Source organism: Eulemur rufifrons, chromosome 6 (assembly GCF_041146395.1).
Source record: "Eulemur rufifrons isolate Redbay chromosome 6, OSU_ERuf_1, whole genome shotgun sequence".
NCBI classification, from domain to species: Eukaryota; Metazoa; Chordata; class Mammalia; order Primates; family Lemuridae; genus Eulemur; species Eulemur rufifrons.
Window position 1 is genome coordinate 89,257,781 of NC_090988.1, and position 27,963 is coordinate 89,285,743.

The following is a 27,963-nucleotide window of genomic DNA, read 5'->3' on the forward strand; positions in this document are numbered from 1 at the left end:
CAGTTCAGAACTTTCTGGTATCTCTCTCATATCACAAATACTCCAGAGCTCTAGCCATGAATCTATTCAGGGTCCCTGAATAAACCCTGTATATCTCTTGTCTCTGGGCTTTTGCTTCAGCTGTTCCCTTTATCTAGACTCTCCTTTCCTACACCCACCCTCCACATCAATTCCTAAACCAGAGTTCTATGCAGTCCTCAACACTTAGCTCAAATCCATGAAGTCTTCTCACATCTCCCCAAATACTCCCTCCGTTCATACAATGCTGACCTAGAACTTTAGTGGTAACTTATTACAGTCTCTCCTTTTATATAGGTAAAAATCCGATAATGTTATTCCATAGCTTAAAACACTTCAATAACTCCCTCTCACCTCTGAGAAAAAGGTCACCCTCTTTGCAAGGCACACAAGACTCTCTAAGATCTGGCACCACTGTAACTCTAGAAGTTCATCTCCTGCCACATATCTTGGATTTTATAGTCTAGCTACACCTATCAATAAGGCAATTTCTGGCCAGGCGTGGTAGCTCATGCCTGTAATCCCAGCACCCTGGGAAGCTGAAGTGGGAGGATCACTTGAGGTCAGGAATTTGAGACCAGCCTGAACAACCCATCTCTACAAAAAATAGAAAAATTAGCTGGGCGTGGTGGCATGCGCCTGTAGGCCCAGCTACTTCGGAGGCTGAGGCAGGAGGCTCTCTTGAGCCCAGAAGTGTGAGGTTGCAGTGAGCTGTGATCACACCACTGTACTCTATCCCAGGCAACAGAGCAGGACCCTGCTTTCAAAAAAAGAAACAAACAAAAAAAAAAAAAAAGGCAATTTCCAAAAATATTCCATGCTGTTTCATGTTTCCATGATCATGCATTTACAGCTAATTTTCTAAGAACATTGTTTCCTTCAATGTTACTTTGTATAATGTTGATGTATAATGATGAGAAAAAAACCCAGTTTCTGGCTGGGGCCACTGTCTGTTTAGAAGTTGCACGTTCTCCCCATGTCTGCATGGGTTTTCTCTGGGTACTCTGGTTTCCTCCCTCATCTCAAAGATGTGCATGTGAGGTGAGCTGGTGTGTCTAGACTGTCTCAGTCTGAGTGAGTGTCAGTGGGAGTGTGAGTGTGGTGTGCCCTGCAATGGAATGGTGTCCTAGCCAGGGATAGGATCCAGCCACTCGTGACCCTGAACTGGAATAAGTAGGTTGGAAAATAAATGAATACAGATTAGTATAAAATAAAAATTTGTAAAGTGTGCAATAATCATACAGATGAACAAATAACGGCAGCAAGAAAGCACTCGGTGAGCCCACCATATTTTAAACTGCCTGGTGGGAGGTACTTCTAACAATTTTCACTTCATAAACATTTTTTTTTTTTTTTTTTTTAGACGGAGTCTCGCTCTGTTGCCCGGGCTAGAGTGAGTGCCATGGCATCAGCCTAGCTCACAGCAACCTCAAACTTCTGGGCTCAAGTGATCCTCCTGCCTCAGCCTCCTGGGTAGCTGGGACTACAGGCACGCGCCACCATGCCCGGTTAATTTTTTCTATTTTTAGTTGTTTGGATATTTTTAGTAGAGACAGGGTCTCGCTCTTGCTCAGGCTCCTGAGCTCAAGCAATCCTCCCACCTCGAGCCTCCCAGAGTGCTAGGATTACAGGCGTGAGCCACCGCGCCCGGCCCAACTGAATAAACATTTATTGCTTGATTTAATCCACCAACGCTATGACCACTGTTACTCACTGATTCACAAAAAATTGGGTAAATAATTATCTTATTTTTATTAATCTTTCTTAAATGTATGTATAGCTCATATTTATTTTAAAGTTTAACAAGACTCTATTTTAAAGTGTTTTGGGCCAGGCACAGTGGCTCATGCCTGTGATCCCAGCACTTTGGGAGGCCAAGGCAGGAGGATCTCTTGAACCCAGGAGTTTGAGATCAACCTGGGCAACACAGGAGACTCTAGTTTCTACAAAAAAATAGGAAAATTAGACAGGCATGGTGGTGCATGACTGTAGCCCCAGCTATTTGGGACGCTGAGGCAGATGGATCACTTCAGACCGGGAGTTCAATTGTTCAGTGCGCTATGATTGTGCCACTACACCACTCTAGACTTGGTGACAGAGCAAGACCCTGTCAAGAAATAAAAAAAAAAAAAAAAAGAGAGAGAGAAGAACGAAAGAAAAGAAAAGGAAAAAAAAAAAGGAAAAGAAAGAAAAGAAATAAATATTTGGGGTCTTTATTTAGAAGTTTGGTGATATATCTGTGACCAGAAATACACCATAAAAACTTAACTCTTGTTTATATCAACTAGCCTATGGTAAAACTGGTTTCATTATAGTTGTTTTACTTAAAGTCCTTGTTTCCATGGAGGACTTACTGTACTTGCCTCCCTCCTAAATATATCTGCAGAACCACCCTATTTTAAGACTCACAGCTTTCTCTTTTATAAGTCCAACTTATAAAAACAATCAACCACTAAAAAAACCAAATAAGTGAAATTATTTAAGATTCTCTGGTAAATAGGAAGGGAACAGTTTTTACCTCATCCCACTTCATGAACTAATTCTGTATAATACTACCATCCAATATATGTAGATGGGAGGCTGATTCCTGACTGCTTTAGCAGGTTCCATACTGTAAAGAGAATTATAACTGTACAGTTGTGTTTCCTTAGAGTTTCTCTTGTACTTCCAATATTAAAGAGTCTACGGTTTATAAGACAACAGAAAAGACAAAGGCAACTCCATTTCAAAATGAAGTAGACAATATCCCCCTCCAAAGATTTTAGATGCCAAGTTACCCTTCCCTTTCTTGGCTACAACGTATATATTTGTTATTAGAGACTAGATATTGACTCCTACAGAAGTCTTGGAAATTCTGGGCTCAGAAGAGAGAGCAGGAGTAAGTACCACCAAGGACATCTGGCTTCATTCACTTTGCTGGAATTTCCACCCAGGAGAACTTGATGTAAGTCTCACATAGCCGGATTATCACCTGATGAGAGTAGTATTATCTGGTTTCTAACTTTTTGTTTGTTTGTTTGTTTTGTTTTTTTTGCCACAGCTCAACCATATTTCAGTTATATCAATGGGGCAGATGAAGAATATTAAATTGTGAACTAAAGGCAAGCAACTTCCTCTATGCCACACCCAGTCAGACAGCAGAGCTGAGCTACATACAGCCTTCAGAACTCTCCTCAGCTACATGATACACCAAGAAGACCTTTTAATAACTTCCTTGCCAGAAGGTGTCTGGCAAGGGGACCATAAAAGGAAAAGCTCTTGCTACATGAGTCTCCTCTGTACATGAGTATGTGGTACTGCTAGAACATATCATGCCAAACTAAGGAACCAGAATAGATCTCTGGCACCCAGAAATAATTATCATACTCACAACTAAACATTTTTGCATACAGGCATACCTCAGAGAGACTGGAGATTCAGTTCCAGACCACTGCAATGAAGTGAATATTGCAATAAAGCAAGTCACAAATTTTTTGGTCTCCCAGTACATATAAAAGTTATGTTTACACTATACTGTAATCTATTAGGTGTGCAATAGCATTATGTCTAAAAGAACAATGTACATACCTTAATTTAAAAATACTTTATTGCTAAAAAATGCTAACGATCATCTGAGCCTTCAGTGAGTTGTAATCTTTTTGCTTGTGGAGGGTCTTGCCTCGATGTTAATGGTTCCTGACTGATCAGGGTGGTGGCTGCTGAAGGTTGGGGTGGCTGTGGCAATTTCTGAAAATAAGACAACAATGAAGTTTGCTGCACCGATTGACTCTTCCTTTCATGAAAGATTTCTCTATAGCATGCGATGCTGTTTGATAGACTTTTACCTACAGTAGAACTTCTTTCAAAATTGGAGTCAATTCTCTCAAACCCTGCTGCTGCTTTATCAATTAAGTTTATGTAATATTCTAAATCCTTTGTTGTCATCTCAACAATGTTCACACCATCTTCACCAGGAGTAGATTCCACCTTAAGAAACCACTTCCTTCTATAAGAAGTAACTCCTCATCCAGTCAAGTTTTATCATGAGATTGCAGCAATTCAGTCACATCTTCAGGCTCCACTTCTAATTTTAGTTCTTTTGCTATTTCTACCACACCTGCAGTTATTTCCTCCACTAAAGTCTTGAACCCCTCCAAGTCATCCATGAGGGTTGTAATCAACTTCTTCCAAATTCCTGTTAATGTTGATATTTTGACATCCTCCCATGAATCATGAATGTTCTCAATAGCATCGAGAATGGTGAATCCTTTCCAGAAGGTTTTCAATTTACTTTGCCCAGTTAGAGGAATCACTATCTATGGCAGCTCTAGTCTTTCAAAATGTATTCCTTTTTTAAACAATTTAATTAGTTAACTAATTAATTAATTCCTTGAGACAGAGTCTCGGTCTGTCACCCCAGGTAGAGTACAGTGGCATCATTGTAACTCCCTGCAACCTCAAATTCCTGGGCTCAACCGATCCTCCTGCCTCAGCCACCTGAGTATCTGGGACTACAGGCGTGCACCCCAGGGTGACTGGCTAATTTTTTTATTAGTAGAGACAGAATTTTGCTCTTGCTCTGGCTGGTCTCAACTCCTGAGCTCAAGCAATCCTCCTGCCTCAACCTCCCAGAGTACTACGATTACAGGCGTGAGCCACCGTGCCTGGCCCAAAACGCATTTCTTAAATAAGACTTGAAAGTTGAAATTACTCCTTGATCCACGAGCTGCAGAATGGATGCTGTTAGAAAGCATGAGAACAACATTAATCTTGTACATCTCCATCAGAGCTCATAAGTAACTAAGTACACTGTCAATGAGCAGTAATATTTTGAAAGGAATCTTTTTTCTGATCAGTAGGTCTCAAAAGAGAGCTTAAAATATACGGTAAAGCATGCTGTAGATAGATGTGCTGCCATCCAGGCTTTATTGTTCCATTTACAGAGCACAGGGAAAGTAGATCTAGAATAATTATTAAAGATCAGAGGATTTTTGAAATGGTAAATGAGCACTGGCTTCAACTTAAAGTCACCAGCTACATTAACTCCTAACAAAAGAGTCCACCTGTCCGTTGAAGCTCTGAAGCCAGGCATTGACTTCTCCTCTCTAGTTATTAAAGTCCTAGATGGCATCTTCTTCCAAAATAAAGCTGTTTCATCTACATTGAAACTTTGTTGTTTAGTGTAGCCACCTTCATCAATTATGTTATATTTTAGCTAGATCTTCTGGATAACTTGCTGCAGCTTCTACATCAGCACTTGCTGCTTCACTTTGTACTTTTATGTTATGGAGACAGCTTCTTTCCTTAAACCTCAAACCAACCTCTGCTAGCTTTACTATTTTCTTCTGCAGCATCCTCACCTCTCTCAGCCATCATGGAATTAAAGAGAGTTAGGGCCTTGCTGTGGATTAGGCTTTGGCTAAGTGAACGTTGTGGCTGGTTTGGTCTATGCAAACCACTAAAAACTTTTTCTACATCAGCAATAAGGCTGTTTTGCTTTCTTATCATTGATGTGCTCCCTGGAGTAGCACTTTTAATTTCCTTGAAGAACTTTTCCTTTGCATTCACAACTTGGCTAATTGGTATTAAGAGGCCTGGCTTTCAGCCTATCTCAGCTTGCAACATGCCTTCCTCACTAAGCTTAATCATTTCTAGCTTTTGATTTAAAGTGAGAGATGTGCAACTTTTCCTTTCACTTGAATATTTAGAGGTCACTATAGGGTTATTAATTGGCCTAGTTTCAATTTTTCTGTGCCTGAGGCAATAGGGGAGGCCTGAAGAGAGGGAGAGAGAGAGGGGAATGGCCGTTCAGTGGAGCAGTCACAACACACACTACATCTATCAATTAAGTTCGCCATCTTATATGGGCATGGTTTGTGGCACCCTCAAACAATTACCATAATGACATCAAAGATCACTGATCACAGATCAGCATAACAGATATAATAATGAAAAAGTTTGGAATATCTTGAGAATTACCAAAATGTGACACAGAGACATGAAATAAGCACAAAGTGTTGGAAAAATAGTGCCAACTGCTCAACGCAGAGTTGCCACAAACCTTCAATTTGCAAAAAATGCAATATCTGTGAAGCGCAATTAAAGCAAATCCCAATAAAATGATGTGTGCCTAAATTTGGCCACAATATGGATTTCTGGGTTTACCCAGACACAACCAGATAAATTAGAAGAGTGAAGAAAATAAATATAATAGACCTAAAGAGATTTCATCTTAAGGCTGAAAGATTAGAATTCTCACTAAGATGATTTTCCCAGGCAGAAACCCAAAGTATAGCCCACTGTCACAATTATGAATGAGGGACTTATTCTCTTCTGTGCTAGCAACAGTTTAACAATCTAAATATAGGCCAGGCACGATGGCTCACACCTGTAATCCTAGCACTTTGAGAGACTGAGATGGAAGGATCACTTGAGACCAGGAGTTCAAGACCAGCCTGACCAACTTAGTAAGACCCCTATCTCTACAAAAAATAGAAATCTTAGCCAGGCATGATGGCACTAGTCCCAGCTACTCAGGAGGCTGAGGTAGGAAGATCCCTTAAGCCCAGGAGTTTGACGTTGCAGTGAGCTATGATGACGCTACCTCACTCTAGCCTGGGCAACAGAGCAAGACCCTACCTCCAAAAAACGAAAAAGAAAAAAAAAGCTGAATATAATTACTCAGTGGCCAGCATGCATGGTGGAGATATCTGTGGCTGATCTAATCTGAAGCTTCAAAGCAAAGCAGCTACAGAAGGGGGCAAGAATATGAGCTGGGGATGATTCTGGGATTATAATTACATTTAGAATAACTGATAATATGAGGAAAGGGGCAAAGATACCCAGAAAAATAGTCATAAAGGCATACATATCACTTCTTTTGCAGGTCTTAGCAACTACTAGGACATAACACTTGATCTGGGCTTTATAAAAGTTCCCCTCCCTCTTTCCAAAGGGATGGTGAACATGAAAATGTGAGTTTTCCTTATGCTTATTTGCCATCTACATTCTAGTAGGTGGTCTGGGCTTGACAGCAAGCAGACAGCAATGTCACTGGCAGCCACACCTTTACCCTGCTTATGAACATCTTTATACAAAGACAGCTGCTGAAGGCTTCAGGAGAGACCTGCTAACAGCAGGTTTCTCTGGATGTCCTGTTTGTGCATTTTGATAAACACAGGGATCCTGCAGTCTCAATTCTTGCTGCAGACAGAGATGAATGGCAGGAGATGCCTGCCTGGGAAGGTGGTCATTAATCCAGACCACAAAAGAACCGAAAATTTAACCTGATGCCAACCAATCATCTTCCCTAGAGATAGATCTCAATGGTCTTCCACAGCAAGCTTATGGGAGGGCTCAAAAATGGTTGTGCATCATTTTTAAAGGTTTTTAAACCTGCAGGACAATAATAGTCAGACACTAAATATGCTTGCTCCTGTTCTCTAATCTTGGACATATCTGATATGGTCAAGTGGAAGGGAACCAAAAAAGATGGAATCTGAGTAATGGCTCCCTGGTTTTTCAGGGACTCTATACACCAGGATGTATAACAAATAGGACAGGGAAGAGGTCGAAGTGAGGTAGCAAAGGCAGGAGCATGATGTGCTCTGAAGGTGAGGAAACCTAATAAAAAACAATCACTCTTCATGGTACCCTAACTGTTAGGAGGATTTTGGGCCGTAGGTACCTTACCTCTCTGTATCTGAAAAAACTATAAATTATGACTATACAAGCCTCTAACTTTCATTCTAGTTATCAAACCTAAGGGAAAGGATTGGGGCAGAGAAATTAAAATGGGATGGTATATTCCTTATTCCTAATTCTCTTCCTCCTCAGAGTGCCTGGAGATTAACAGCAGCACTCAGGGTACACTGTGGGGTAGAGGGCAGGGAAGGAGACAGAGAAAGAATGAACAGAAAGTAAATCAGCATCAACCAGCCAGCAACATCCTTCACTAGGAGACCTGGACTACTAACACTGAAGTGACTAATCCAGAGCTGCTATTAAAAACAACATTCTGGTCTACATCAGCCCAAAAAGAAAGGCAAACACCCAGAGCAGGGACTCTCAGAGGGGCATTAGAGAAATTAGCCCATTATTACTAACCAGGGAGGATTAGACCCCTAGGAAAAAACAATGGTAATCAGCTCATGAAAGGTAAAGAAGGAAATGTAAATTCAGGTCGTGCTGAAGCCAGGGGGTTGGGGTGAAAGCACAGGTGGGTTGGGGGAGCACAAGGAGGAGGCAGTCTGACACAGGAAAATTGAGGGGGAAGGAAGGGGAGAGGAGGAGGTGGTAGCAGAAGAAAGGGAAGGTAAGATTGAGAACAGAACATTTTAAACTAACCCAGAACTCCCTTGTGAAGGACAAGTCACGAGGCAAGATACAGCTCAAAGGCATGAGCCCCATATTTCACTACTGCAAAGAGGCAACACAGACTTCAAGCATGCATGGAAAGAGGGCTAGGCAATCCACAGCACTGACTTCCAGGGCTCCATGGCATTACTGAGTAAAAGCCACCCAGGCTTTTCAGCAGCACTAAGTGCCAGCAGCCTCAGCATGTATGTTTAAACTGCTTCCCTGAATAGATCCTGGTCCTGGAAAAGTCATAATATCTACAGGAGAACATATTTCACAAGTGTCTGTCTGGCTAAGTGAATGGAGACACTCTGTTCCCTGTACTGCTGTTATATGCATCACCTCGCCCTAGAGTAGACAGAAGGGAGAGGATGCATGCTGAGAGTCAGAAAGTAGCTCTGCTCTTCTCCCATAGTAGACAAGCAGGGACCGCGACCCCTGCTCCATTTGCCACATTGACAGCTGCTTCAGGCCATCCCTGCATTTCTTTCTCATTTACATCTTTCTCAGACAAATAAACCTCCCACTTGGTTTTCCCTTTGCTTCCAAGAACGCAAGTGCTAGTACGTTTAATGACAGCATCAGGAAGGCAAATTGGTACAAAGATTGTTCCCACTTTCTTTGTCCTTTTGGCAAAGAGGCTTCTCAAACATAAAGCTCTGTTGCAACATGGTTCATAGGGAACTATCCATTCAGTTAAGGAAGAGGAAGAAGGTTGAGGGGGAGGCAAGAACTCCTAAGACCCCAGACCTGGCCAGGCTATTTCAGGATAGAAGAGGGGTAGGGGGAGAAATGACTGACAGGCTGTCCTATTTCAATAACGCCAGCAAAAAAAGAAAGGAGGAAAAAAAATACTTTCTTCTCTCTCTTTTGGTTTGCATGTTTGAGAATACCAAAATATAGGAATCAAAACAAGACCCAAATGTCCAATTTGACACAAGTCAGGAAAGCTCAGTTTCAAGATGGAAAGAAACACAATAACCAGCTAGAATGGTCAGGAACAGCAGTCAAGAGAAAGCGACGCCCAGCAGGAGGGCTGGCTGGAGAGCATCCAGGAGCCTGGGGCCCACCCGTTCCTTTAGCTCATCACCCCCACCACCAACTACTCAAAAAGACCAAAAGAAGCAAGGAATAACCTCTCAACCCATCACATTAATCTGGCAGGCAACTTTCATGGGATCCTGGAAGAGACTTAGAAAATTTAAGCAAGGAAGCAGGACTTCAAAGAATCAGTTTGATCATGGCAATAAGAAAATCCTTTTAGGGAAATCCGAGAATTTTAAAATAAAGAATACATCTCCACATCTACTCTGCTTAAGAGAAAAAACATCAACCCTCCTGCCTCCCCATACTGTGAAGACAATCCATGAGAAGCATTTCCATAGTCACTGTACATGCCAAAGGGAAATATGAATGCTGCCTGAAGAACAGCAGCCCTCCTCTCTGATTCTGGTGTGGGGCCAATGGGCTGTCTCTGCCCATAGGCTGTGGTGAATCAGCAATGCAACTACCAGAAGTAGAAGTGCTCTGGGCATTTCAACCCTCAGTCCCTCACCCTCATCCTGTTACTCATAAATAATAACTTAGGGGTTGGAAGAAGGAGTGGCCACCATTGCTGCTCAGACAGTAGCCAACTGGAGGAGAGGGAAGAAAGCAAGCTGAGTATGTACTTACTCAAAGTCCTCAAATTCCAAGTCGGTTCCCTCTACTGATGGACCCTGGTTGTCTGAGGAAGAGGAGGAGGTGGAAGAACGGAGACGGTTCTGTTGGTAGCGCATAGAGCGCTGGCGAATACTGTCTCTCCGTGAGAGATACTGGATCATCCTCTGGGCGTAGTATGCAGCAGGAGATAATCTGAGAGAGACAGAGATGGACAAACACAAACTAGCACTAATGTGGGGAACACTATGAAAGACAGTAAATCCAGCTCTCCTATGGCATCTCCCTGCTGAGGAGAACTCTGGAGACATAAAAAATAAAAGGCATTTAACTCACCAGGAGGTTTGTACTGCAGAATATCAGACTATCACCAATGTTTCTGTTTGTGATAAGGCAAATAGGCAGTTTAGTCAGTCATATTCTGATGAAGAGCTCCCCCTTCCCAAGAGGATAATACTGGACCTGTCTTTCTAGCTTCTTAAGGGACTCCTTTTAGCCTCTCCGAGTGTCCTTTAAACAGAATCTCGCTTTTCCTTGATCATCATCCATATTCAAAATGTAAGAAATGAAAGGGACCTTAGTAATCATCTAGACTTTCATTTTATAGACGAGAAAACAGGCCAGGAGATGGTAAGCATTAGATAATTCAAGAAGGCACCCACAGGTATCTTCACCAGGACTTCTTTTTTCTCCAGCAAGTACACATAGCTCCAGATTGTCCTACCTCCTTAAAATGATCTCTTGGAATCTCTTATCGCTCCCTTATGGATTAATGATAGGTATTTATAACATGAAAAAAATACTCAGGACAGAGACTGAGAGTAAAATATCCTTGGGAGAACAGAAAATCTAACAGAGAAAAAGATTTTCTATATCTTATAATCAGCATCAGAGGATACATGAGCACTAAGCAATACAGAAGGTAACAGTTATTCAATTTTCTTCTCCCTTACTATGGCTAATCCACTAAATAATTAGCTTAGATCTATATTCTTCAAATTATGGCTCAAGTATCCTGAGATACTCAATGGAAACTTCTAGGGTCCCATACAATTCCCCACATTCCCTTCTTTCTCAAGTTTTTCCTCCATTTCTCACAACACTGTTATATAATTTGAGGCTATAAACTCAAAACATGAGGAATAATAAAAGAAGAATGTTTTATATGATAATATTGAATGGATTGCTGAGAAATTTCAAAGACTTAATACCTGCCTGACACACACATTTTAACTCAATAATTCCACTAGGAACTTAATCCTACAGAAACAAAACACAAGGTTACAAAGATACATAAGTTGATTTGCAACATTGTCAACACTGGTGGAAAACTGAGAAACAACTCAAATGTCCAGCAACGGATTAAATAAACTATAGCCATACAAAGAAATACTATGTAGCCATTAAAAAGAATAAATTATCCCAAAGTACTCACAGGGAAAGCCCTTAAAAATAAAATTTTAAGTGGGAAAAATTTTGAAGAATGGTCTATATATACAAAAATATGTTTCTGCGATTAGGAGAAAAACTAAAAGGAGACACAGCAATCCTAACAAGGGTTCCTGGGGACTTTTATATTTTATTACTTCTATAACATTTGAATATAAACAGAAAAAGCATGTATCTTCTGGGTTTTTTTTTTTTTCTTTAATGGAAATCTGAAAACACTGAGAATGGAAACAGAAATAGTTATATCCAAAGGGTATAAAAAGCTATTTGCAAACATCTTACAAAGAGGTCCTCTGACGCAGGCCAAAGAAGATCCTGCAGTCAACTGCTATAGGAACTGAGGCTGCCTCCGAAATGCCTGTCACCAAAGGTGGTGTCCTACCAGCCAACTAGCCGATGGAATTCCCAAGCAGGACAGCTAACAATCTCCAGAATCCAAATGTCTGTGTTACAAAACAATATACTGTACTGAGCACTGCTGAATCCAAATTACCTTTGCGTGTAGCAAGTGGGCAGGGTATGCATAGATGCCTTGACCAAGATAATCAGAGTACAGAACTATTTCCTAAAGCCTCATTGGTGGAATTTTCATTATCCCTTTGGACCTCTGTTCCCAAGCATTTTGCAAACATGAATCACAGAATCCTAAATTTTCAACAAACAGAAGTCAATGCTCGAGTTGTTCTTATATCTACTAAAAATACAGAAATCTTCCAGCAGAAACCAAGCACTGTTAGCTAAATTCTCAAGTCAATCAGACTAGAAAAGAATGTAATAGGAGAAAAGTTTCAAGAGGAGAAAGATCCTTTTTTTGGAACTGATTCTGAAAAATGACCGTAAGTATATTCATTCCTCAGTTTATAGCCTATCCTAACTAATGGAATCATTATAAGATTGCTGGTGACAGAGGTAGAAATAATGTTGATGCTGATGATAATAAAGATTGTCCTTTTATGTAGGGACAAAATTTCAGCACTAGGTAACCCTAGTTGTTTAATTTCACAATAGGACAGGAATTCCCTAAGCTATGAAATTATAGATCAATGGTAAAAAAGGATTCCTGACACAATTATTAAATACAAGTACATCCTAGCCATGTCTTCTTAGGTTTCCAGAGGGAAGCTAAGGATCTGAATGATGAGATATCTCACAAAGGCTTTGACCTATACATATTGGATAGCGTGAAGCCTAAGTGGAAAAAGAAATTAAACAACCAGTGATGAGTTAGTAACAATCATTCCCCTATGAAGAGCTGTAAAATCATCAAACAACCCTAAAGTGTTCCAAGTGAAAATGTTTAAATAAATCCCTAAGTTTTCTTCAAGGAAGAACACTTTCTCCTCCAAAAAACCTACTTTGTGTTCAAAAGGAAAATGTAAAAATCCCAATACCACAAAGTATGATACTTTCTGTGATAAAGAGATCAGAGCAGGAATAAATAACAGATTTATTACATGAAAAGAGGGCAAATAATTGTCTTTAATAATCCCTGTTGAACTTTGCAAGGTTAGAAATTATGGGGATTGAGATTCTAATTAGAGACTCCTATTGCTGACCTAAAAGAAACTGTTTTATACCAAGAACTCTGTATCTCACTGCTGCAAAATATTTGATTCATATGAAAAATGTCTTTCCTTATATTTAGGGCTTAAAGCTTTCAAACACAGAGACTAACATAAACTTCCTTGCTTCAGTCATCATCTAAGTTGCCTACCTGTTTTAAAGTCATCAATTCCTATGTTCTCTGATCCTTAAATTTGTCATTTCTGGGGTATGGAAAAAGAACTAAGAGAATAATGGAGAGTTTTTTCACTTGTATCTCAGAAAGAATGCTCAGTGTCACGATATAACTGCGGCAAAAACAAAATCATTTAATATTCTTGCAATCAACTTGGTCTAAAGGTTTTTCCAGGTGGACTTGCAATTTGTAACCTAGAGCAAAACTTGTTTAGCTAACTGACCTATACTGCTAACCTACCAACCCCACCATTATAAATTACCCTTTTCTTTTGGCAAAGCCTCACAATGTGCTCCAGGATTGCTTAAATAACGTGTAGGTTATGCCTTTTCAGATCACTACCAGATTTGGTAGACTCAGCTGTGATAGCCCCAAGCAGCTGCTCTCTACAGATAAATACTATACATGAACATCCCATCCTAGGTCCTTAGTTACCAGCATCAGGCAAGGGAGGGCCTTGAATTCATCTGAGTGTTGTTTTTTTCTTTATTTCTTCAAGAACTTTTCAAATATCTTCTAGGAGTAAAGTAAGCACTTAATGAAATGCCAAGTAGTTTTATACAATTACTCTTTCTTCAGTCATCTTTTCCTTCAGGTAGTCTCCAATATTTCAACATCTAAAGGAGATAGACTTCTGCCCTTTGATATTTTAGATTCCTTCTCAAATGACAATAAATAGGGGTTTTGTTTGTTTATCTTATAAGTAATTCCCTACAAATAAAAAAAAAACAAACTTTTGTTCCCCATTGGCTGTCTGTCTGAAGGGCACTGGCCTCCCTGGCCAGCAGAAAAAGAATTTCCCATGACTCTGCCTGTGGCCTCCTCAGGTTCTTCCTCTAGTACCCAGCTTGCACAAATGAGCCCCAAAGGACAAGAGCTCAGTCACAACCCTCTGTCACCAGAGATACTGTTCACTTACCTGCAACACTTCCCAATCACCTGAACCACCTGTCTGAAAACTGTAACTGAAGAATAAAAGAGCACCAGGACCAGAGAGGCACAGAATGGAGCTTGGCAACGCCAAGGGCCGCCCCTCCCCCCACCTAGTGCCATTTCTCACTTTGGCCTTACCTCGCTGGGTCTGGGTAAATTGGGTGCTCTCTGGATCCTGCTCCATCATAACGGGATAATGAAATGAGGGAAGACTCCAGCAGCCTCCTAGCAGAGATTAAAAAAATGGCAATAATCCCTGTCAATTACCAACTCAGAGGTCATTCATAAGGAAAAATGGGGGAGGGATAAATAACATCCCCCTTTGCAGTCAGCTAACACCTGTTATCTGGGATCACACCCTTCCTACAAGCTAAGTTTGTAGAGACAAATGAAGAGCTACAGAGCTCCCACACTAGATATGGCCACTGTAGTATGCTGAATATTGCTCGTCAGGGAGAAATGAACAAGTGCTTCAGAGACATGATCTTATTTCTATTTGCAGTACCTCCAGTAGACAAATAGGAGGTTGGGATCAACACAGGAGGGAAAACTTAGGCACACACAGAGATCATCACATAGTGTCAACATTTATTTATCTTGGCATTCAGTTTCTCCATGCCATCATAATCCATTATCCACCTATCTTCTTTCTACTCATTCTGCCCTGCCCATACCCTTTTTGTAAGAAACAGTGCTCCTCAGATGTACAACCATGATATATCAACTTTTAAAAATGAACACACACAAAAAGAGAGAGTACTCCTTAGGCTCTCTTAACAACTGACAAAAATTTTTACTTATATAATCTAGCCTAATCATGAAATCAACCAGTCATATGTGATACCCACACATTTCATTGAGCACTTTATTGGTGCCAAGCAATATACTAAGCACTTCACATGTATTTCTTTGTTTAAACCTCACCACAACCCAGAATGGTAGGCATTACTATGTTCACCAGAACGCTGAGCCTAGCAGTTAAAGTATATCACCCTGTGGCACACAGCTATTAAGTGATAGTGCCAGTACTCCAAAGTGAAAGGAGGCCCTTTCTTAACTCCAAAATGCAGGACCTTCCAGGGTACAGCCAGGAAACAAGTCCATTTGTATCCACTGCCAGCAATGGCGCTTAGCAAACAGGAAGATATATGTCCTATCACTCAGCTCCAGCCATGCTAGAATGTGGGCTCAGTACTGCTGGGTCTTACTACTTTTTAAGGAAAAAAAGCCAGAAATCTGGACTTCTGCATGCACTCTCCAAAGAGTTAGATTTTAGCTATGATCTTTTTTTTTTTTTTCCTTTTTGTACAACAAGGGCCAATTAAAACACATATGATAAACATGGCCCAGGGGTTCGCTGGTTTGCCATGTCTGACACAGTGCCTCTCAACTCATATGTGCCTTGGCAGCCAATCAAGCTCCTGCCGTAGAACATGTTTCAAAGGAAATGGTCTCTGAAAGAAATGCGTATTATTCCTCTCCAGCAGCATCTTCCCTGCCTCTTCCAGGAACAAGTCTCCAGCTCCCTGCCAGACTCTTCTTTAAAGCAGACCTGCAGGATATGGACAGCAGCTACCAATGTTTTCCAATTGAGTTAATTTAATTCACTGTTATTAAAACCAGCTGGCTATAGGTAGAGTCATGTGCAGTCACTTTATCCCAGCAACTGGCCCACCCCAACATTTCTCCTAACAGCCTAGGGAGAGATAGAGCAAAGGCTCTATCAACCTGCCTTACAACCTGGCCTGCCTAGGACAACCAGCCATTAAATGATGTTTTCTATCTAGACAAGGTCTATATCCCCACACTTAGACACTTATAACAACCCTACCACTGAATGGAGAGAACACAATGTAGCCAATGAGGAAAAGAAGAATGTAATAACATACACCTTCTCTCTGGTTGAAAGCCTGAATCTTCAGTAATATCACTGTTTACAGCAGCAGAAATGCTACATTTTATCACACTTTTTCTTTTCACATTTTAATGTGTCTGAAATTGGGGTACATCTTACGATTGTGTAACACAGTTTAATTGGCAGAAAGTTTTTCTTTTCCTTCCTAGTCTTTCAGTCTTTGAAATAAAGAATGTTAGTGAGAGTTAGGGGTAGTGAAAGGTACATAGTCTGGAGAAAAAAAGAAAAGCAAAAATTTGAAAGCAGTGTGTACTCAAGTCATTTAGGCCATTTTATATATTCCGCATTTATTTCTAATGAACTAGTTCTTTAGGAACTGGGTGGGAGCTGAAGAATAGAAGCAAAGTCTGGGAACAGTTGACTGCCCTAGAATACCTAGAAGCTTGTTCCATCCCAAAGTGCTCTGGAGTTAGTCCTGAATATCACTGAGCCCTGCCATGTTAGCCTCCAAATGGCTGCTTAGCAAGCAGAGGCCCTTTGGCAAAGAGCATCCTCCAGATTGACCAAAATATATCCTTCTTAAGTACTTCTACCTGGAAAACAATCATAACTTAGGAGGCAAATAATGTCCCCTACTATGCCAAGGCAATGACAGTATTGACAGAGATAAGATGACTTACCATAGATGCTATAAAGGGAATTCCTCAACTGGAAGAGTTTGAATTAGATAACTTCAATTTTAATGAGTCCATTTTCTAATTCTGCAAAGTCTACTTCCCACTCTAACTTCTTTGAAATCAAAGTAGAACCAAAATGTTAGGCTTTGCCTTTGGAGAGTTCCTGAAGAGGTTCTTTTGGAACATGCTTCCCTTGTGCCTACTTACTATAGAATCTGTTGGCACCATTTGCTCCCCAGACAATAGAGTGGGACTGGCAAGCCACATATATATGGCATTTTACTGCTAATACACTAAATCGGGAAAGCCAATCACTGTGAATAGCACCTCCCCACATATTCACATCACTGATGAAACATAAGTTCTTCACAGTTACAAGTACTATCTGGAGTAAAAATAGACTTCTCCAATTGGTGCGGAATAAAGAAAGAACTAAAGTTACTAGACAAGTAAACATCACCACCACTGTTCCTAGGAGCCTCAAAGAAAGATCTTTCTCTCCTAGTGTTCGCTTCTTGCAGAAAGCTGTCAATGGGAAATGGCAGGAGAAAATGGAATGGGAAGGCAGCCATACACCTTCTGCTCTGGTCACCAAAACTTTGACTTAATGATCTACCATGCAATTTGATAATATGAAATCAGGGAGAGCTTAGACAACTTTGTCCAAACTTTTGAAGCTACCGTTTCATTCTGACCTATGAGCTCAACTTAGAAATGTTTTAAAGAGTCATTGAAGATCTGACAAAAAAAAAAAAAAAACCCACACAAACACAAAAAAAACACAAAAACCCCTTTCTTTTCTCTACAAGTTTGCCTGGCTCATTCTCTATCCCAGTAGTATCCAAGGGAGGTACACGAAGGGTTATGCTATTTTGATCCACTGTGGAGCAGGAAAAAAATATTACAACTTTTCTTTATAATATGTAATCATAATGTATATAAAACACACGGGGATTACTCAGAAGACTTTTACTAAAAGAGGTAATTTTTTTTTAAAGTCTGAAGGCCACTGCTCTACCAAACTATATACTACTTTAAGAATATTCAGCCAGGTGTGGGGGCTCACACCTGTAACTCCAACACTTTGGAAAGCTGAGGTGGGAGGATTATCTGAGCCCAGGAGTTTGAGACCAGCCTGGGCAACATAGTGAGACCCTGTCTCTACAAAAAATTTTAAGAATCAGCTGGGCACAGTGGTGCACACCTGTATCCTACCTACTTGGTAGGCTGAGGCGGGAGGATCACCAGAGGCCAGGAGTTCCAAGGTTGCAGTAAGCTATGATTGTGCCACTGCACTCCAGCCTGGGCAACAGAGCAAGACCCTATCTCTAAAAATAAAAGTGAAAATAATTTTAAAAATTAAAAATAGAATATTCAATACTTAAAGAATAGAATAACAATACAGAAAATATAAATATAATAAATACATAAAAGCACAACCATATTCATAGATAGAGCAAAAAAGAGAATGATAAATGTGGTAAAATGTTAACATACAGGGAATGTGAAAGAAAGGTATATGGGAAGTCTTTGTACTATTTTTGCAACTTTTCTATAAGTCTGAAATTATTTCAAAAGAAAAATATTCAATATACAAAAACTTAAAAGTCAAATACTGAACCTACAGAGGCAGCCATTCATTGTCAAAAGAATTACTTTTTAAAAAGGATTTCTTTACATAGCCCTAATGCTTCTAAAGTTTTGGTAAACTACAGGCCCTGGGTCAGCTGCTTGTTTTTGTAAATAAAGTTTTATCTGAACACAGCCACATTCACTCATTTACATATTGCCTGGATGCTTTGGAGCTAGCAAGGCAGAGTTGAATAATCTGGATAGAGACAAAGCCTAAAATATTTACCTCCTATCCCTTTAAATTAGGTTGGTGCAAAAGCTAATTGCGGTTTTAGCATTGTTGAAATTTGCCTTTGATATTGGAATACATTCCTAAATAAATGTGGTTATGTTATATATCATTTTAATGCACATTTCTTGCTAACAACTTATTACTTGCGGTTTATTTTATATTTATTTTATACTATGGAAATCTTAGACAAAATGCAAATGCGAGTGATTTTCTTATTCGAGTTCAAAATGGGTCGTAAAGCAGCGTAGAAACAAACTCGCAATATCAACGATGCATCTGGCCCAGAACTGCTAACGAACGTACAGTGCAGTGGTGGTTCAAGAAGTTTTGCAAAGGAGATGAGAGCCTTGAAGATGAGGAGTTCAGTGGCCGGCCGTCAGAAGTTGACAATGACCAATTGAGAGCAATCATTGAAGCTGATCCTCTTACAACTACATGAGAAGATGCCGAAGAACTCAAGGTCGACCATTCTATGGTCGTTCAGCATTTGAAGCAAAGTGGAAAGGTGAAAAAGCTCAGTAAGTGTAGCTTCATTAGCTGATAGAAAATCAAAAAAATCATCATTTTGAAGCGTCGTCTTCTCTTTTTATACACAACAATGAACCATTTCTCAATTGGATTATGATGTATGATAAAAAGTAGATTTTATATGACAACCAGGGATGACCAGTTTAGTGGCTGGACCAAGAAGCAGCTCTAAAGCACTTCCCAAAGCCAAACCTGCACCAAAAAAAGGTTATGGCCATATTTGGTGGTCTGCTGCCGGTCTGATCCACCATAGCTTTCTGAATCCCAGCAAAACCATTACATCTGAGACGTATGCTCAGCAAATAGACTGAAAACTGCAACATCTGCAGCCAACATTGGTTAACTGAAAGGGCCCAATTCTCCATGACAACACCTGACTGCACCTCTCACAACCAACACTTCAAAAGTTGAACGAATTGGTCTACAAAGTTTTGCCTCATCCGCCATATTCACCTGACTGGAAAATGCTTCCACAACCATCAGGATGAAGAAAATGCTTTCCAAGAGTTCATGGAATTTTATGCTGCAGGAATAAACAAACCTATTTCTCGTTGGCAAAAACGTGTTGATTGTAATGGTTCCTATTTGATAAATAAAGATGTGTTTGAGCCTATTTATGATGATTTAAAATTCATGGTCCAAAACTGCAATTACTTGTGCTCCAACCTAATAGAAGACGTTTGCCCACCCAGGCTCTAAAATATTTGCTTACATAAAATTCCTTGAAAGATAAGGTGGAATAACTAAGGATAGAATAGAAAAACTTGAAATGAAAGCATTATGCACTACGGAAACCATAAAAAATGAATATTAAGGCCAGGCGCAGTGGCTCACGCCTGTAATCCTAGCACTCTGGGAGGCCAACTCGGGTGGATCACTCGAGGTCAGGAGTTCGATGCCAGCCTGGGCAAGAGCGGAGACCCCGTCTCTACTAAAAATAGAAAGAAATTAGCGGCCCAGCTAAAAATATATAGAAAAAATAAGCCGGGCATGGTGGTGGATGCCTGTAGTCCCAGCTACTTGGGAGGCTGAGGCAGAAGGATTGCTTGAGCCCAGGAGACTGAGGTTGCTGTGAGCTAGGCTGACGCCACGGCACTCTAGCCCGGGCAACAGAGTGAGACTCTGTCTCAAAAGAAAAAAAAAAAAAAATGAATACTAAGCCTTACTGAAATAAGAAGTTAACAGGTACACAATTCACGTTGTAAAATGCCTAACACTTTAAATGAATATAGCTATTTGTTTCTTCCCTGATTTATATTCTGAATATCTGCAAATGGGTTCCCTTGATCAGCTGTTTGATGATGACGAAGACAATAAAAAGTAGTGGAAGATCTGGAAAAGAAAAAAGTGGTCAGGAGAGAAGAGACAGATCATCTAAAAGAAAAGATCCTTTACTTCAAATTCAATGGATACCATGGTTGAGACGCAGAAATCTGGGTACTAGTCTAGACAGAATAAACAAGCCAATGACAATTCCTCCTTACTAAATAATTATACCTTAAAAATATTCTTTTAACTGGTTGTCAGATCACATGGAAAAAAATCAATATCCTAAAGCAAACATGTTCAGACCTTCTCCAACCATTGGAAAGAGTCAATTGCCAGGAATCTGTGGCCTCTATTGATAGGGAACACCTGCTTCTGGAAGCGACGAAGATGCCACTGATGCCCCATGCCTAATAAATAACTTCCTTAGCTTTAGTGTCTGTATGGCATCTGCTATTTCAATTCATTGGTACGGCCAAACCCAAACTAATAGCTACCTTCTGCCTAGTAAAAAAAATCCAGATTCTTCAGCTCAGCATTCAAAGCTTTGCAGCCAAATTTCTCATTCCTCTTGGATATACAATATACTCTAGTTCAGTGGTTTTCAAATTTTTTGGTCTCAGGACTCATTTAAATCATAAAGTCAGAGGCTGTCTAGTTGCCTGGGAAACTACCACTGATGCTCTTGGACTGTATATTGCCAAAAGAGACCTCTCATGGGAAAGAGGGCAATGTTTCCCTTAAGTTCTTAAAAATTATGAAGATCTCAAAGAGCTTTTGTTTATATGGGTTTCATCTATCAATATGCATCATATTTGAAATTAAATCTGAGATATTTCTAAGACACAAACACATTCCATTAGCCATCAGAGTGGTAATCTCAGTACATATCATGGAACCTGTAGAAAACTCCACAGTATATTTGTAAAAGAATGAGAGTGAAAAAGACAAAGAACATCTCAGTATTATTTTATTATTAAAAATAAATAGTTTTAGGGCTGGGTGTAGTGGCTTACACCTGTAATCCTAGCACTCTGGGAGGCTGAGGCAGGAGGATCACTTGAGCTCAGGAGTTCGAGACCAGCCTGAGCAAGAGGACGACTCTTTCTATACTAAAACAGAAAAATTAGATGGGCCTTCGTGCTTATAGTCCCAGCGACACAGGAGGCTGAGACAGGAGGATCATTGGAGCCCAAGAGTTTGAGGTTGCAGTGAGCTATGATGAAGCCACTGCACTCTACTCAGGGCAACAGAGAGAAAGCCTGTCTCAAAAAAGGAAAAAAAACCAAAAAAAAACAGTTTTGCCTTCAGGGATCCCATTGTTCTAGGTAAATGAAACACACCTTCACTATCCCACCTATGTATTTATCTTGGCCATTTCTTCTTTCTAGGAAAGTCCTCTTCCCTGTAAAAATCCCTCAATGCTCAAATTATCTGAGTCCTCCAGCCAGAAGTTCACCCTCTCTTTCCCAATCCCCCATGGCATTTTGTTTGTTTTTTTTTTTTGTTTTGTTTTTTTGAGACAGAGTCTCACTCTGTTGCCCGGGCTAAAGTGAGTGCCGTGGCGTCAGTCTAGCTCACAGCAACCTCAAACTCCTGGGCTTAAGCGATCCTACTGCCTCAGCCTCCCGAGTAGCTAGGACTACAGGCATGCGCCACCATGCCCGGCTAATTTTTTGTATATATATATTTTAGTTGTCCATATAATTTCTTTCTATTTTTAGTAGAGACGGGGTCTCACTCTTGTTCAGGCTGGTCTTGAACTCCTGACCTCGAGCGATCCACCCGCCTCGGCCTCCCAGAGTGCTAGGATTACAGTCGTGAGCTACCGCGCCCGGCCCCCCATGGCATTTTGTACCTTTTTTTTTTTTTTTTTTTTTTGAGACAGAGTCTTGACCAAGCTGGAGTGCAGTGGAGTCATCACAGCTCATTGCAACCTCAAACTCCTGGGCTACAGTGATCTTCCTGCCTCAGCCTCCCCAGTAGCTGGGACTACAGGTGCACCACCACGCCCGGCTAATTTTTCTACTTCTAGTAGAGAAGGAGTCTCGCTCTTGCTCAGGCTGGTCTTGAACTCCTGAGCTCAAGCAATCCTCCTGCTGTGGCCTCCCAGAGTGCTAGGATTACAGGTGTGAGCCATTGCGTCTGGCCATTTGTATCTCTCTTAAGGGGCCTTCTCCTAAGTCACCTTGTACTTCAATTACTTATAAGTATGTCTTGTCTCTGCTACTGGACTACAAGCTACACGAAAACAGGTACTGACTCCAAGTTATCTTTTTATCCTCATCAAAACTTATATCCTGGCTGGACACAGTGGCTCATGCCTGTAAGCCTAGTAGCTCGGGAGGCTCAGGCTGGAAGATCCCTTCAGGCCAGGAATTCAACACCAGCCTGGGCAACAGCAAGACCCTGTCTCTACAAAAACAAAAAACTTAGCCAGGTGTGGTGGCACATGCCTGTAGTTCCAGCTACTTGGGAGACTGAGGCAAGAGGATCATTTGAGGCCAGGAGTTTGATATTGCAGTGAACTGTGATGATATGATGAAACCACTGCACTCTAGCCCCAGCAACAGAGCGAGACCCTATCTCAAAAAAAAGAAACCTCACATTCCTAATTAACATGTAATATGAGATCAATAAATATCTAAGTGAATGAATCAGCAGGCCTAACTAGGATTGGAAAAATAAGCAAGGAGACATATTTGATTGCCCCCACTGATCCCATGACTTTCAGACAAGGTTGCTGGATGCCCAAAAACTCCCACTAAAATTCTTGTAGGAACAAGGGTTTCAGAAACCGCTTACATCATCCTTCATCCCTCTGGTCACTTAAGCCACTCAGGTTAAAGTGCTGACATAGTTGCCCTGATAAATGCAGTGCAGTCTGGTCCCTGGGAGGCTCATTAAATCATAAAGTCAGAGGCTGGCTACTTGCCTGGGAAACTATCACTGATGCTTCTGGACTGTATATTGCCAAAAGAGACCTCACAGGGGAAAGAGGGCAATGTTTGCAAGGGAACGAAGGGGCAGGAGGCCAAAGAAACTTGAATGCACTGTTGCTTTCTTCATTTCTGAATCTTATTCTGCAAGCCCCAGATCTTTGCCTCAGCGCATGCCCGGGCGAGGAGATGACAAGCCCTTATTCTTTGCAAAAAATAATTGTGTGTTCTGAAACGACACTTCTATTATGATTTCCAAATTGACATCTCTGCTTTAAAGCAGAGGCATCCAAGCCTCCCCATTTCACACACTAGCAATTATCGTTTAAGTTATCCAGCGATAGGCATTCATCTGATCGCTGCAGGGCCCCCTACTTTGAGGGGTGCACTTAGAGCATGTGATGCACTTGCCTGCAGAGCCTGGCAGACAATTCCTGCCCCTGCTGTGGGGTGGACCAAGGCACGGTGGCACTGCTAAAAGGCTAACTTCAGGAAGAAACCAGACATACTACAGAAAGAGCTCACAGTGCCTATGGTACAGATGCACCTTATTTTACTACCATCAAACATAAACAATTCACAGGGTTTAAAACAAGAGATTTCACCAGAAAAGCTTAAAACATCTTTACAAAACATTAATGTATTCTTTAATGCCTCTGGGCAGTGAGCAATAGATGGTAAAACATCAGAGCACAACATAATCACACAGACACCAAAAAGGAAGAGGCTGGAAACAGAATTTATACATGTTGTGCAATCATGTATCTCACTACACAAAAGTCTTGCCTGAAAAGTCAGCCCGATCTCTCTGGGAACATCTGACCCTCTGCTGTCTGGTGGGCAGTTATTTTTAATACATTTGTAAAATGATTGGTTGACACTATGCTTAGCTCTTATATACCCTCAACACATACAATATAGTTATAAATCTTCAATTTATAATAAAAACTCATTCTTGTCATCATGTAAACTCAAAGGCCCAAGTGGACATAGATGTCTTTACTCTAATCAAATCCATTTTCTCTGGGAGACTAGGGGGGTCTGCTCAAAGACCACATACCTTTTTTTAAACCAGAGATTTAGACCAGAGGCTTTTCACCAGAGGATTAGTAAGAGCAAATGTATGAAAAAAAGTTCCACAGCTAGTTCTGATAGTTTCATGCACATGTGCCCCCACAAGGAGTAGCTAGGATATAACTTTAATTAAGGCCTTAATTAAGAGGCAGTGCATTTTTTTTTTTTTTTTTTTTTTTTTTTTTGAGACAGAGTCTCACTCTGTTGCCCAGGCTAGAGTGAGTGCCGTGGTGTCAGCCTAGCTCACAGCAACCTCAAACTCCTGAGCTCAAGGGATCCTCCTGTCTCAGCCTCCCGAGTAGCTGGGACTACAGGCATGCGCCACCATGCCCGGCTAATTTTTTCTATATATATTTTTAGCTGTCCATATAATTTCTTTCTATTTTTAGTAGAGATGGGGTCTCGCTCTTGCTCAGGCCGGTCTCGAACTCCGGAGCTCAAACGATCCGCCCACCTCGGCCTCCCAGAGTGCTAGGATTACAGGCGTGAGCCACCACGCCCGGCCTGGGCAGTGCATCTTAATTGACCAGTTTCCCCTGAATTCAAGAAGAGATTTATAGAATTCCACAATCTTTAATTCTTAGCTAATTTTATTCAGAATGACAGACAAATCCTTAAAAGTCTACCTGCAGACCTATTAATTCTACAAATAATATATTGGTAGAATCATTTTCTGCTTTGATACCAGCAAACTTGTAAATGTCTTCTAAGATAGTTTTTCACATTCCCATTCCTGACCTGAAACTTTAAAAATCCTTGACCAAGGCCATTCATTAAGAAGTGACAGGCCTTTGATCCTGGTTTACTGCTAACACTATACTCTCTAATAGGAAGTAAGATCTTAGGGCCAGCATCAGGAAGGCAAAGAGAGTTAGCAAATTAAGACTTACAAGAGAATGAAGGAAAAGGAAAGCACTGTGGGCTAGGGCATTTATTACTCAGAAGCAAAGAGGCAGGTTCCTAGCTCATATCTGTTCATGTAATGAGTTTTCTCAAGTCTACAGAAATAGACAAGAGGGCAAAGATTCCAGCTGGGCCCCCAAACAGCCCACGGTTAGCCCTTGAGCTAACACAAAGCTCAGAGTATACAATCACTTTTCCTATATCCTAGGTTCATTCTGAACTGCTTCTCTTGATGACATTTGATTTTCACTGATTCTCCTCCGGGGATATGCCATTTGTCCTTCGATCCCGATCTCGACTTCAACAACCACCCTGATTCCTTCTGGACTCAGCATTTGATGCCACTGGGATAATTTTGCCATCATTTCCCTCTGTCTAGACAACATGAAATTGTCATAAATGACACCTAATGTACAATTAGTAGAGAAACTGCAATTTCCACTCTCCTCCCCCGTTCCCAAAAAGAATCACACATTAACATCCTCCAGTATGTCAATCAATACTACCCTGATGAAGATTAACTCTGTGGAGTCTGGAAGCCATTTAATTTTCAGCTTGCTAAAAATTATGCGTCTCCCCCCCCCCCACTATAATTAGAACATGTAAATTGCCTTCTTTTTACTAGCAGTAATGGCTATAATTTCAGAGATCTGAGTGCCTGCTGAATGATACCTGTGTAAGTCCTTACAAACACCACTTTACCCAGCTGTGCTTTATTTAGGGGAATCAGAGACAAAACAAGAAAGATAAGGAAAAAGAGGAGAGAGACAACGAGAGAAAGGCATGACTCAAGGCCACCAGAACCAGGCAGTACCATTATAACTAGTATAAGAATAAGATGGTAGGCTGGGCGTGGTGGCTTACGTCTGTAATCCTAGCACTCTGGGAGGCTGAGGCAGGCAGATCGTTTGAGCTCAGGAGTTTGAGACCAGCCTGAGCAAGAGTGAGACCCTGTCTCTACTAAAAAAAAAAATAGAAAGAAATTATCTGGACAACTAAAAATATATAGAAAAAATTAGCTGGGCATGGTGGCACATGCCTGTAGTCCCAGCTACTCGGGAGGCTGAGGCAGAAGGATCACTTGAGCCCAGGAGTTTTAGGTTGCTGTGAGCTAGGCAGACGCCACGGCACTCTACCCCAGGCAACAGAGTGAGACTCTGTCTCAAAAACGGAAAAAAAAAAAATACGATGGTATGAAGCCATTGCCAGTTCCTTGTGAGATGTCATGTTACAAAAATAAAAAACAGGCTGGGTGCAGTGGCTCATGCCTGTAATCCCAGCACTCTGGGAGGCCGAAGAGGAGGGAGGATTACTTGAGGCCAGGAGTTTCAGACCAGCTTGGGCAACATAGTGAGACCCTACCTCCACCCCAAAAAAAAAAAAATTGCAGGGTGTGGTGACACACACGTATAGTCCCAGCTACTGGAAAGGCTGAGCAGGAGGATCACCTGAGCCCAGAAATTACAGGTTGCAGTGAGCTGTGATTGCACCACTAGGTACTCCAGCCTGGGTGATAAAGCGAGGCCCTGTCTCTGAAAAACAAACAAACAAAAAACCAAACCCCCAGCAAAATCAAAAGACAGTAAATCATAAAATAATTTATCTGTGGTTTTCAATGAGAGAGGGATTACCCTCAGGAGACATTTGGCAATGTCTGGAGACATTTTTGATTGTTGCATCTGGGGAGCACTACTGGCATCTAGTAGGTAAAGGCCAGGAATACTACTAAATATCCTACAATGCATAGGACAGCCTCCCACATAAAGAATTATTCAGACCCAAATGTCAGTAGTGCTGCTGTTGTGAAACCTCTGGTATCTCTTTTTCTTTTTCCTCGTATATATCTTAAGGGTCTCTACTAAAGAGAAACCCTGAGTAACTAAAATACGAGGCAATTTGGCGTCTGAGCTTTAGAATCAGACAGATTACAGTTTAAATTCCATCTTGTGTCACTAGCTGTGTGACCTTAGGCAAGTTCATTATCTTCAGCCTCTACATTTAAGGGGAAATCCCTATTTCACAAGACCATTAGTATTAAGAATATGTGTCACGTAGCCAGTACACAGTCTAATACATGGCCATTGTTTTTTTTTTCTTCCTTGGATTACAGCTCCCAAAAGATCTGCAGGGAATATGATGCCCTCTGGTCATTCAAGTCATTATGCCTTAAAAAGGTGCTTTGTCGGAAAGAGAGACGTGTTGAAGAAGGATGAATAACGTAAAGGGATAAATGTGGGTACCTGAGCTCTGAGAATCACATAAGCCCCATCCAAGTAAACCAACAAGAGCAGTCAGGTATCCATCCATCCATCAATCTGTGTGTTGGTCCATCCAACCATTGATTCAAACCACAAATACTGAGTGCCTTCTATTGGTTATATATATTAGTACTACGTAAAATAGATATGGTCCCTGTAGTAGTCAGTCTCCAAAGATGGCCCTAAAGAAACTAACCTCTTGGTATTCTTACCTTGTGTGGTCACCGCCTACACTGAACCTAGACTGCTCTACAACTTGCTTTAACCAAGAGAATGTAGCAAGCTGTGCCAGTTCTGGGCCCACCCTTTTAAGAGAACTGGCAGCTTCCATTTCCTTCCTCTTAGAATTGTTACTTTTAGAAGCTGTAAATTGCTATTTAAGAAGTCCAGCTACTCTGATGGAGAAACCACATGGAGACAGGATCCCCAAGACTACATGGAAAGGGAGAGAGGCCCACCGGTCCC

The 27,963-nt window shown here is 41.0% G+C and overlaps 1 protein-coding gene across 7 annotated transcripts in view; it reads right to left on the minus strand.

The window, feature by feature from the left end:
* The window catches only part of AMBRA1 (autophagy and beclin 1 regulator 1), a 144,735-nt gene that overhangs the window by 95,426 nt on the left and 21,346 nt on the right, over nucleotides 1-27,963 (minus strand). For 3 of the 7 annotated variants that reach the window (XM_069471294.1, XM_069471292.1, XM_069471289.1), the window contains 2 exons: nucleotides 14,273-14,359; nucleotides 10,030-10,209 (listed from right to left, as the gene is read on the minus strand). The exons of 1 other annotated variant lie outside the window; for it this stretch is intronic. In XM_069471294.1, the coding sequence (XP_069327395.1) occupies nucleotides 10,030-10,209; nucleotides 14,273-14,359 (267 nt within the window). The remainder of the gene's footprint in view (nucleotides 1-10,029; nucleotides 10,210-14,272; nucleotides 14,360-27,963) is intronic. 3 more of the 7 variants (XM_069471293.1, XM_069471290.1, XM_069471291.1) reach the window with 2 other exon arrangements.